Below are 13,328 nucleotides of genomic sequence, written 5' to 3'. Positions count from 1 at the left end.
GGGAACAGCGGATGCAGTATACCACATTAGCAGATGTGCAGGTGAACATCTGTTTGATGTGGAAAGTCTTCTTGGGGCCTGGGATGGGGGTGAGAGGGGAGGTGTAGGGGCAGGTGTAGCACTTCCTGCAGTTGCAGGGAAAAGTGCCGGGTGTGTTGGGGCTGGAGGGGAGTGTGGAGCGGACAAGGGAGTCCCGGAGAGAGTGGTCCCTCCGGAAAGCGGATGAGGGTGGGGAGGGAAAAATGTCTTTGGTGGTGGGGTCAGATTGCAGATGATGGAAGTGTCGGAGGATGATGCATTGGATCCGGAGGTTGGTGGGGTGGTTCATGAGGATGAGGGGGATTCTGTTTTGGTTATAATTGCGGGGAGGGGGTGTGAGGGATGAGTTGCAAGAAATGCAGGAGACGCAGTTGAGGGCGTTCTCGACCACTGAGGGGGGGAAGTTGCGGTCCTTGAAAAATGAGGACATCTGAGATGTTCGGGAGTGGAATGCCTCATCCTGGGAGCAGATGCGGCGGAGGCGAAGGGATTGGGAATAGGGGATGGCATTTTTGCAGGAAGATGGTTGGGAGGAGGTGTATTCTATGTAGCTGTGGGAGTCGGTGGGCTTGAAATGGATATCGGTTTCCTGGTGGTTACCGGAGATGGAAACAGAGGGGTCCAGGAAGGAGAGAGAGGTATCAGAGATGGTCCCGGTGAACTTAAGGTTGGGGTGGAAGGTGTTGGTGAAGTGGATGAACTGTTCGAGCTCCTCATGGGTGCACAAGGCGGCGCCAATACAGTCATCAATGTAACGGAGGAAGAGGTGGGGTTTAGGGCCAGTGTAGGTACGGAAGAGGGATTGTTCCACGTAACCTACAAAGAGGGAGGCATAGCTAGGGTCTATGCGGGTACCCATGGCCACCCCCTTTTGTCTGTAGGAAGTGGTAGGAATTAAAAGAGAAGTTGTTGAGGGTGAGGACGAGTTCGGCTAAGCAGATGAGGGTGTCAGTGGAGGGGGACTGGTCGGGCCTGCGGGACAGGAAGAAGTGGAGGGCCTTTAGGCCACCTGCATGGGGAATGCAGGTGTATAAGGACTGGACATCCATGGTAAAGCTAAGGTGTTGGGGACCAGGGAATTGGAAGTTTTGGAGGAGCTGGAGGGCGTTACTGGTGGAGTTACTGGCTATTGTTTTATTACTTGTGTGCCAACGAAACCTGAATCTAGCCTCCAGGAAAGAAGTAAAATTAGAGCATGTCTCCCTGAATCATTCAAAACACATGAACGGTGGAATGTAGCCACTATAAAGGGGAACCAAGAGATGGCGGTCCAATTAAATACATACTTTGGTTCCGTCCTCATAAAGGAGGATTTAAATAACATCCCAAAGATATTGGAGAATGCAGGGTCTAGTGAGAGACAGAAACTGAATGAAATTATTATCAGTAGCAACTAGTGATGGGGAAATTGATCAGTTTGAAGACCAATAAGTCCCCAAATCCCAGATTATTTAAGGAAGTGGCCCTAGAAATAATGGATGTCTTAATGGTTATCTTCCAAGATTCTGTAGAGTGGAGGGTGATTAATGTAACCCGACTATTTTTAAAAAAAGGATGAAAAGAGAAATTGGGGAATTATTGGCCTGTCAGTCTGACATTGGTAGGGGAAATGTGAGAGTCCATTATAAAAGCTTTAATAGCAGAGCACTTGGAAAACAGTAACAGAGTTAGCATGAATTTACAACAGAGAAGTAGTGTTTGACAGATCTGCTGGAATTTTTCCAGGATGTAACTAGCAGAGTTGATAAGGGGAGCCATTTGGACTTTCAGAAGGCTTTCAATAAGATCCCCTGTGAGATTAGCAAGTAAAATTAAAGTGCATGGTTGTGTACTCGAATGGATAGCAAACTGATTGGCAGACAGGAAATAAAAGTTAGGAGTAAACAGGTCTTTTCCAAGCGGCAGGTGAAGCATAACGTGGACAAATGTGAGGTTATCCACTTTGGGAGCATAAGCAAGAAGACAGATTATTATCTGAATGGAGATAGAATTGGGAAAGTGGGTGGTGCAACACGACCTGGCCATCTTTGTATTTAAATCATTGAATGTAAGCATGCAGGTGATGAAGAAGGCAAATAGTATGTTGGCCATCACAGTGAGGAGGAGGCAAATACAGGAGCAGAAATGTCTGACTGCAGTTATGCAGGTCTTGATGACCATATCTGGAGTGTTGTGTGCAGTTTGGCCTCCTTATCTGAGGAAAAGTGTTCTGTATATGGGGGGTGTGCAATGAAAGTTTACTAGACTGATTCCTGGGCTGTCAGGACTGACATATGAAGAGAGACTGGATTGGTTAGGATTATATTCATTGGAGTTTAGAAGAGTGGGGTGGGGGTGCTGGTGTTGAATAATAGAAACAGGATTAGACAGAAAGGATGTTCCTGATGACTGACGGGAGTCCAGTACCAGGGGTCACAACCAAAGGATATGGGATAGGCCATTTAGGGTTGAGACGAGGAGAAATTTCTTAACCTAGTGAGTGGTAAACCTGTAGAATTCACTACCACAAAAGGTGGTTGATGTCAACATATTCAATGTTTTCAAGAAGGAGTTGAATATAGTCCTTAAGACTAAAGGGATCAAAAGTGTGGGGAGAAAGGTGGAAAAGGGTACAGAGTTGAGTTCAGCCATGGCCATATTGAATGGTGGAGCAGGCTCGAAGGGCTGAATGGCCTACACTGCTTGTATTTTCTACGTTTCTATGTTTGAAGAATGGCATGATAGTAGCTTGAAAGCTAGTTGCCTGTGTGTGCCTCCTTTGAATTGTCCACGCCATAGCGGTACTGTAATACAGGAAATTAATGATTTTTAGAATGGGCAGAAACATTTTAAATGCAGTTGTGCAACTTCTTATCATGCTTTCCTTCAACATTTCTTGAATAAGCTACTGATTATTATTGCATCATCCACAGTGATCTTGTGTATGTTGCACATATAAATGTGAAGCTGAAAAATGTGAATTAACATAATTTGTTAAAATCAGAAAATCTTGGAAATGCATAGCTGGTCAGGCACAATCTCCAGAGAAAGAAACTAAGTTCACATTCAACTTCAGGACCATTCAATATAATTTGATAATTTTCAGTCAATTGCTAGATGGTTTCCATTGATCAGAAATGCAATATCTGCTGTTCCACATTAAAAGCTTGTTTGATGGGAAAACTACAAATATATTAGTTTGCTGGAAAATTTTGGTAAATAGATTCTGTGCTTTCGGGCTTTGTTTTGTTTGTTTTCTTTGTTGTATATTAATGTCATAATGCTGTTGTGAATGTGGTGGATACAGAGGGAGCATATTGGAGTAGGTGATAAATTATAGATTGTGAGTTGCATTTTAACTAAGCGGTTTGTAAGGAGTTACTCTTATTTGACATGTTACAGGAATAAAGAATGTTTTCTTTAACTAATGTGAATTGCCCATCCTCCTCATGGAAGTGATGTCCAGAGCCTTTATATTATGTGTTTAATTTGCATATTGTCTTGACACAGTGTGCTTTCCATTAGTAATTCATAAATAACATCAACATTATTTTCAGTTACTGGATATTTAAACCTAAAACCTCCAAATGTTAATTTTTTATTATAGGGCTTTGCAGAGAAAGGAAAACGGTTTGTACCAGAGGATTTCCCGTTGGTGCCGTGTGGAACAAACACTCAAACCTTTCCTTATAAACCAGTTTGATTTTGTCAGGTGAAAATAAGAGAGGAAATTTTCAACCTTGGCCAGCATAGTAGGCCATGATTTGACTACCACTAAAAGCTCTTGATTTGTGGGGACATTCACAACTGGAACATTTGGTTCCTTCTATTTGTCCTCCACAGGATTGTTTCCGTTTGTCTGTACATAAATGAGATAACACATCCAAAAGTTTAAAAAAAAAAGTGCAGTGTCATTCCTGTCTACAATGTTGAGCATTTTGGAGAAAATATTTCTCAAGAGGTCATTTAGTTTGTTTATTTAACCATGGTGATTTTTGTAGTGAAGGATTTATATACTGCTGAAAAGAGTGGCATGTTGCTGAAGCTTTTCATCTTCTGCTCATTACGACAAGTGCAAGAATTCTATGCCTCAAGTGATCACAATCAATTATGGTAGAGGAGAAAAGAGTGTTGATTGGTTGGCAATTCTGTGATTGCCAAGGCAATGCCGTGGAGAAGGTAATACGAAGCTCCCAGGTAATTCAAAAAAGACACACGGTGCAAACATCTTCCTATTGCTTACAGAGACAGGGTCCTGTTAGTGCACAATATCACTGGGGAACCACTGCATAGCAGCATGTGAAGCAACTTCTTCTGTTTTTTCAGTTTACGTTCATACGCAGGAACCCAGGACCATAAACTTTTGAACTGAAAATACAAAACTTTATAAAATTGAAGAAAATGGGTCTATTTTTGGGGTCTGCATTGTAAAAGGATTGGTCAATGTTTAGGAGATAGTTGGAACTGCAAGTCAGGTCACACCATGACAATAGGCTAGGTTTTAGAAAGTGGGATTAGAATGGGCATCTAATTTATTCAGTTAGCACAGACACAGTGGGCTGAATGGACTCTTTCTGTGTTGTAACTCTTTTATGGTTCTGTGAATTATTTGTTTTAAGAGAAGTTTCTTTTTCATAATTTCATAGCAGGTTTATTAAGGATAATCCAATGTTACGTTTTTGTAATTCCCGCTTGTGAAAATGCAGCACAATCCTTAAGTACTCGTGCTATTAAAGCCATTGCTGTAATTGAAAAGAGAAACTGCTAAATAGGAACATTACATCCGATGATACTTGCGGAATATGTGATTATTTTCAGGTTGTAATAAAAGATGCTTGCTATAGTTAGCTATCTCCATTCTCAGGTATTTTTACTTTTATTTCACCAGGACCAAGATTTGGTGATGACAGGAACTATAAGCATAAGCAAGTTACAAATAGTTGAAGTGGGACTAAGGTTGTTATAAAAGTCAACAGATTTCCAAATAAATACTTTGTCTGTTTTCACTGTATGTGAACATGGGGTTTGTAGAACTATCAGGAGTTCATGTTCAAAAAATTGTAATAGAAACTTTACTCAAAGTTAAGGTCATTTAAGTGAACTTAAGTGTTGATTTGTGGGCATCATCTTTTTATTCATTTTGCTGGCTGGTGTTTATTGCCTGTCCCTAAGCTGGTGGTGAGCTACCTTCTTGAACTGCTGTAGTCTATGTGCTGTGGTAAACCCACACTGCCCTTAAGGAGGGAATTCCAGAATTTTACCCAGCAACTGTGAAGGAATTGCGATATATTTCCAAGTCAGGACGGTGAATGGCTTGGAGGAGATCTTGTAGATGATGGTGTTCCCATTGTATCTGCTACCCTTGTCCTTCTAGATGGAAGTGATCGTGGGTTTGGAAGGTGCGTCTAACGGTTTATGGTGAATTTCTGCAGTGCATCTTGTAAGTAGTGTGCACTGCTTCTACTGAACATTTGGTGGAGGAGGTTGTGGATGCTTGTGGATGTGGTGCCAATCAAGCAGAATGCATTTCCTGGATGGTGTCAAGTTTCTGGAGTGTTTTTGGAGCTGCATCCATTCAGGCAAGTGGGGAATGCTCCATCACACTCCTGACTTGTGCCTTGTAAATGGTGGACAGGCTTTGGGGAGTCAGGAGGAGAGTTACTTGCCCTTGCATTCCTAGCCTCTGATGTGCTCTTGTATTTATATGGCTAGTCCAATTGGATTTTTGGTCAATGGTGACCCCCCCCCCCCAGAATATTGATAGTGGGGGATTCAGTGATGCTAATACCATTGAACTTCAAGGGGTGATGGTTAGGTTGCCTCTTACTGGAGAATGTCATTGCCTGGCATTTTTCTGGCACAAATGTTACTTGCCACTTGTCAGCCCAAGCTGGATATTGTCTGGGTCTTGCTGCATTTGAAATTCAGGATGATAATATTCTTCAAAATGTTTGTTCAAATGAGCATTCTAATAGAGTGACATATTTGCATAGAACTTTGCATTTAACTGAAAATTACAGTTCTTGCATTCATTTACTTGCCTATGCCAAATCATTTATGTATCAATGCTCGAACTAATTTCTGGTGAAGTTAAGTGATCAGAACCTGTGACTACATGCAGAATCAATCAATCCCTTTGGAATTATCTCCACATATTACAGTGGTTGGATTTTCACAGTGCGAGTTGGTACGACATTTTTCCCAGTCTATCATGTAATGTTCAATTTACAAACACCACCTAGGAGTAGGCTGTTCAACCCATCAACCTTTCAGTTGGATCATGGTTGATCAATTACCTCAACATCACCACCTCACAGTATCCCCTTTATGTCAATGTCGTTAGAATCCAGAAATCTATCCTGTCTTTAACATATTCAATGATTAAGCTTCCACAACCTCTTAGGACTGGCTTCTAAAAAATGAAATTCCTCTTCCTCACCATCCTAAATAGTCTACCCCATACTGAGACTGTTGCCTGGAATGAGACTCACCATATAGTGAAAGTATCCTGTCTCTATCCAATGACATGCCTTGTAAGAATTTTGTAAGTTTCATTGACAGTAGCGCTCATTTCTTAAATCTCCAGAGAATATAGGCCCAGTTTCTTCACTCCGTCTTGGAGTTAGTATGGTGACTTTCGTTGCACTCTGTGTCTGGTAAGTGTATACCTGGAATCTAAAGGGGATAATAAATGGAAACTGCCAGATTATGGTAATATCAAAAATACTGTTCAGGGAAGGAAACCTGCTACCTTTCACCCATCACATTCCATAAATCACTTTACTCCACACTACATGATTAATTCTTGATGTTGTCTTCAGTTTGCTCACTTGTCTTGGGACAACCAGGGATTGACAACAGATGTAGCGCTACCGGTGTTGCTTATGTCCTAAGAACAAATTTAAATAAAAACTCCAAACAAACTGATGATGCTGCACAGTAATGAATGTATTTTTGCTTTGCTGTTCAGGGACACTTCAGTACATGGCACCTGAAATAATTGACAAAGGACCAAGAGGTTATGGAAAGCCTGCTGACATCTGGTCATTAGGATGCACAATTATTGAAATGGCAACAGGGAAACCTCCATTTTATGAACTAGGAGAACCTCAGGCTGCTATGTTTAAGGTAAGGTTTTACATTTAAGGAATGAATGTTGCCAGGCAGTGTATTCTGACTTTTGGAAATAAGAAAACTAATGCAGAATAAATTAAAATGTCAACAGCAGGCCATTCGATGTTGTTGCTGAGCATAGCTAGATTAACCGTGCAGGATGCAGCACTCTTTTCAGAACTGAATGATGAACGAGCATCTGAATAAAATCTGAACATAGAGGAAGGACATTCTGAAAGATTGTAATTGTCTACAGCTGGGGAAGGAGGCCTCTTCATGTTGCTTTGCTGCTTTTATGCTTGAATGTCCACCTACTAATAAGAAGCACCATTATTCCATTCCTAAAATTATTCACAACACTCTGCAAAGATAATTTGTAACATCATGCCTTTAAAAATGATATATGGGCTAGGCAGGTGGTCTTATCAGTAATATTCTTCCCACTTCTCTCACGCTGTTTGTCAGTTTTCTGTTCTGCAAACTGGAGATTCCTGTTCCTTGGGGTCGCTTTGATAAAGTTCCTTTGTTTTTGAAAAGAGGTTTTAAAAAAAAACTGCTTCCTCAGGGCTTGCAGACCCTGAACTAGTTTCATTTGGTGGAATATCCACATACCACCTCTCAGACCACTGGTTAAAGTGGTCAAAGTCTGATTTGCAAAATTAATCCATAAATTATCAAAGGTACTGGATAAGCTGTGTGAGGTGATTGACCTGAGAAAACCCAAACAATAATATCTGTTGCTCAGATTGTTCAATATACAGGAGGTTTCAGTGGCAGTTAAGGATATGATGATGTTTTGGCTTCAATCTTGTGCTTTTAGTCCTGAGTTTGCTTCTTTTGTAATCTTTGCAGCAGACAGTTTGGAAGGAAACTTTATGGAATTGGAAAGTTCACAACAATAGCAGGAGTAAATGAGGGGGAGAATAAGATGTTTCCACTGTGGAAGGATTGAGAACAGGGGGCATAGTCTTAAGAGAATTGGCAAAAGAAGCAGTAATGACATGAAGAAAAGTTTTTCACCCAGAAGTGGAATGCACTGGCTGAGAATATGTTGAAGGCTGATTCAATCGAGGCTTTTAACAGGGAATTGGATTATTATCTGGAAAGAGAAAATGGGGAGAAGATAGGGTGATGCACTGGGTAAGTCGTTCGTATACAGAGCTAGTGCAGAATCAGAGTTCAAAAGCCCCTCTCTGTGCTCTAACAATCCTGTGGCAGAATACAGAAATTAATATTGTATAGCAGTCAGAGTCAGAGATCTCTTAAATCAAGGAAAGTGTGTTTAAACAAGCTGAACCAATTTTTTTTATATGTATACTTGCATGAGAAGAGGGCATTGCTGACAAGGCCAGCATATTTTTTTTTAACTTGTCATAAATTCCTCATGCGAAGGTGGTGGTGAGCATCTGGTAATGGATATAGCTGGTCCAGTTTGTTTTTGCTCACTGGTAACCCTGATGTTGACAGTGTGGGAATTCAACAAAGGTGACGTAGTGACGTAAAGAAGGGAAAAAAACTACATTGTTACAGTCAGTTCAGTCATTTGTTGTAAAGCCTGGAGTTGATGCATGAATTAATTTTGCATCAAAGGATCCTTACTATTGAGATGAAAATGAAGTAATTTTGTTTCAAACTTTCTGGATCTTGCTGCAGCTGATAGGGCCCCTATGTACCATGATGAAGTTGTCTTTTTAGTTTAATTAGCCAACCACTGATGTTTGTCTGAAATTGGTTAGCTTGTAATGCATGGCTTAATTCTTATATATTAAAATCCACTTAGAATTTAGCACTTTTTTTTCCGTACTGTGTAACAGTCTGAAACTTCGGGGGTTTTTTGGTACTTCCCTGCAATTTTTTTCTAAATTAGAATGTGCACAGGTCATTAGAAGTTCAACATGGATTTATGAAGGGAAATTGTTTGAAAAACCTGAGAGTTTTTTGAGAATGTTCCGAGCAAATTAGTGGATGTAGTGCATTTCAAATTCGAAAAAGCTTTTGATAATGTCATGCCTGGGACTTTATCAAACAGTAATAAAAGGTATGTGGGATGGGGAGTAATATACTGGCATAGATTGAGGATTGGTTAGTAGACAGAAAACTGAGTTTAGAAATGAATTTGACCAGTGGGATAGTGCAGGGATCAGTACTTTGGCCGTAGCTATTTACAATCCAAGCAAATGATCTATGTGTGGGGTAAATTAAAACTAGTACAAGTTTGCGTAGCAAATAGAATGTAATGTAGGTAAATCTAAGTTTATCAACTGCAGGAAGAACAGAGGTGCTGGAATATTGCTTAAATTATGATAGATTTGAAATATTAATGTGCAAAGGGACCTGGCAGACCGAAAGCTAATATGCAGGTACCACAGTCAAATCAAAAGGCAAATGGTATGTTAGCCTTTATTGCAATAAGTTTGAGAACAGGAGCAAAGAAGTCTTTCTTCAGTTGTATAGCACACTAGTGAGACTGTGCTTGAAGAATTGTGTGCCGTTCTGGTACCCATATCTGAAGGAGTATTTACTTGTAATAGATGGAGTGTAGTGAAAGTTCACCAGACTGATTCCTAGGAGAGATTCCTAGGAGTTCATTGAGGAGAGATTGAGGAGACTGGGTTGGTGTTTACTGGCATTGAGGAGATTGAGAAGCAATTGCACAGAAACTTGAAAAATCCTTTAAAGGATAGTCAGCTTGGATGCAAATGGATGTTTCCCCTGCTTGTGGGGTGAAGAATCGAAAGCACAATCTCAGAATAAAAAAAACAACCATTTAGAACTAAGATGAGGAGAAATTTATTTTAAAAGATTAATTGGCAATCAAGCTATGCAAGATCCCTTTAGGGAAGAGTGACCATAATGTGATAGTATTTTTCATTAAGATGGAGAGTGACATCATTGATTCTGAGACTAGGGTCCTGAATCTAAATTTTTAAAAAATCGTGGAATGAGGCACAAGCTGGCTTTACTAAATTGGGAATGTTACTCAAAGTGATGACAGTAGATAGACAATAGCAAATATTTAAAGAACACAGGAGGAATTGCCATAATTGTTCATTCCTGTCTGGCACAAAGATAAAACAGGAAAGGTTGCCTGACCATGGGATGTGGCTGGGCAAGGAAAATTAGTGATGATTCTAGATCAAAGAAAGAGCATGTAAATTGCCTAAGACAAATAGCAGATCTAGAAACAGGGGAAGTTATAATGGGGAACAAAGAGATGGCAGACCAATTAAACACATACTTTGATTCTGTCTTCACAAAGACGCTAATAACATCTCAAAAAATGTTGGACGCTGCAGGGAGGAACTGAAAGAAATCAGTATTCGTAGGGAAATGGTGTTGGGGAAATTAATGGAATTAAAATTGCCAGGGCCTGATAATTTATATCTCTGAGTATTTAAGAAAATGGTCCTAGAAATAGAGAATGCATTGGTGGCCATCTTTCAAGATTCTATATATTCTGGAACAGTTTGTTTGGATTATAGCTAATGCAATGTTCCTATAACTATTGTAACCCCACTATTTAAGAAAGGAGGTAGAGAGAAAACAAGGAATTGTAGACTTGTTGGCCTAACATCAGTAGTGGAGCAAGTGGCTAGAATTCATTATAAAATGTTTAATAGCAGAGCACTTGGAAAATAGTGACAGGATTGGACATAGTTAGCATGGATTTGTGAGAGGGAAATGGCGATGACAAATCTATGCAAGTTTTTTGATGAGGTAACTAGCAGAACCAATGGATGTGGTTTATTTGGACTTTCAGAAGGCTTTCAATAAAGTCCTATATATGAGATTAGTGTGTAAACTAAAGTACATTGGATTGGGGTTAGTGCACTGAAATGGATAAAGAACTGGTTGGCAGAAAGAAAATAAAAAGTAGGAATAAACAGGTCTTTTTCCAAGTAGCAGGCAATGATTAGTGGGGTGCTGAACATATCAGTGCTTGGACCCCAACTATTCATCATGTATATTTGTGATCTAGATGAAGGAACTAAATACGATATCTTCAAGTTTGCAGATGGTATAAAGCTGGCTGGAAGGGTGAACCGTGAAGAGGATGCAGATGTAATTTGGACAAGTTGAGTGAGTGGACAAGTGCATAGCAGATGATGGACAAAGTGGACAAATATGAAGTCATCCACGTTTGCAGTAAAAACAGGAAGGCAGATTAATATCTGAATGGTGATTAGCTTGGGAAAGTGAGAGGTGCAATAAGACCTGGGTATCCTTGCACACCAGTCATTAGAACTAAACGGGATGAAGAACTTTCTCCTCAACACGGTCCTAAGTGGCCTACCCCATATCTTTAAACTGTGACCCCGGTTCTGGATTCCCCAGTCACTGGGAACAGCCTTCCTGTGTTTATCTTATCTTATCTAGTCCTGTTGGAATTTTATAGGTTTCTATGAGATATATACGCTCATCCTTCAAAACAGCACACAGGTGCTACAACAGGTGTTGTAGAAGGCAAATGGTATGTTGGCTTTTAGAGTAAGAAGATTCAAGTACAGAAGCAGAGATGTCTTGCTGCAGTTTTACAGAGCATTGGTGAGACTGAAATATTGTGTGCAGATTTTGTCTCTTTACCCGAGGAAGGATGTTCTGGCTATTGAGAGAGTGCAAAGAAGGCCTATCAGATTGATTCTTAGGATGGCAGGATTGACTTTTGAAGAGAGCTTGGATTGGTTCAGATTATATTCACAAAGGCATATGTCATAGAATTCTGATAAGACTGGACAAGGTAAACACAGGAAGGATGTTCCTGATAACTGGGAAGTCCAGAACCAGGGTTAACAGTTTAAGGTTATGGGCTAGGTCACTTAAGACTGACACGAGAAGAAGTTTCTTCACGCAGAGACTGTTGAGCCTGTAGAATTCTCTGCCACAGACAACAGTTGAAGACAAAATAATGAATTTTTTCATGAGGGAGTTGAATATAGTTCTTAGGGCAAAAGGGATCAAAAGATATGGCAAGAAAGCAGGAACAGGGTACTGAGTTGGATAGTGAGTCATAATCATATTGAATGGCATAGCAGGCTTGGAGGGCCAAATTGGTTAGAGTTAGAATTCTGTGTTTCTGTGCCTTGTTGTGAATATTAATTTCTATTAACTACCACTTTGAGATTCCAAAATGTATTTTGCCAAAAACTTATGAATAACTGAATAAGTCATATCTGAGACAAATTTTAATTTTCAAAACTTTTCATAAGCTTCCATACCTGCGCTAAGAAACAAGCAGTTCTACATCTTCAATGCATCTCTGTGCTATGCTTTTCTGTCTCACTGTGCTATCTTTGCAGGTTGGAATGTTTAAAATTCATCCCGATATTCCAGAATCCATGTCACCAGAAGCCAAGGACTTTATACTTCGTTGCTTCGAACCAGAACCTGACAAACGTGCTACTGCTCCAGAATTACTTTCAGATGAATTTCTGAAGGTTACTAGCAGAAAGAAAAAGACACAACTAAAACAACAAGGTAATTCAATAAGAAACACTCGACTGTCATACTTATGATGTTCCAGAGATTCAACCTGTAAATTCTGTGATTTTTACGTATCTTGATAAGGAGTTACAAGTAGTCTTTGCCAAGAAATGGATGCAATACAATTCACATGAAAGATTTAAAGTTATTTAAAAAGTTTAAAACAAATTAGTAAATACTATCTTAATAATTACAAATTTGCTGCTGAATCTGAACAAGAGTTTAATGGCAAATGTTATTCACATGTCCAGCGTTTTTCTAACCAATTTATGAAATGGAACAGGGAAGTTTTTTTTAATTCTTGAACGGCTAACCTACATGCTTGTTATTTTTTTTAAAAAGCTCTTTGCACTTAAATTGCAACATTGGAGGAGTGCTGTAATGTTTAAACTGCCATCATTCAGCTAGAACGTTTAATCAATGTATTGACTGCCCATAAAAGATCCTATTGTACTGTCCAATGAAGGACAGACAGAGTTCTTCTGTATTCTGGCAAATGTTTCTTTGTTAACGAGCTATGTGGCAAAAAAAGCCATGTACTCATCATTTTGCTCGTTGCTGTTTTTACTTATAAATCAGCAGTGACTATATTTCAGAACAAATTAATCACCTCATGTCAATTTGGATGTTTTGAGGATGTGAAAAACTCAATCTAAATATAAGTTTGAGATAACAAGGTGTAGAGCTGGATGAACACAGCAGGCCAAGCAGCATCA

General features: G+C 39.7%; 1 protein-coding gene across 1 annotated transcript in view; it reads left to right on the top strand.

The window, feature by feature from the left end:
* map3k5 (mitogen-activated protein kinase kinase kinase 5) overlaps positions 1-13,328 on the top strand; it is a 195,700-nt gene that overhangs the window by 141,161 nt on the left and 41,211 nt on the right. Inside the window, exons 18-19 of the mRNA XM_048596746.1 lie at positions 6,989-7,146; positions 12,429-12,606. Coding sequence (XP_048452703.1) covers positions 6,989-7,146; positions 12,429-12,606 — 336 coding nt within the window. The remainder of the gene's footprint in view (positions 1-6,988; positions 7,147-12,428; positions 12,607-13,328) is intronic.

Source organism: Rhincodon typus, chromosome 5 (genome assembly GCF_021869965.1).
Source record: "Rhincodon typus isolate 14 chromosome 5, sRhiTyp1.1, whole genome shotgun sequence".
Taxonomy (NCBI): domain Eukaryota; kingdom Metazoa; phylum Chordata; class Chondrichthyes; order Orectolobiformes; family Rhincodontidae; genus Rhincodon; species Rhincodon typus.
This window is presented reverse-complemented; position numbering and strand designations above follow the sequence as displayed.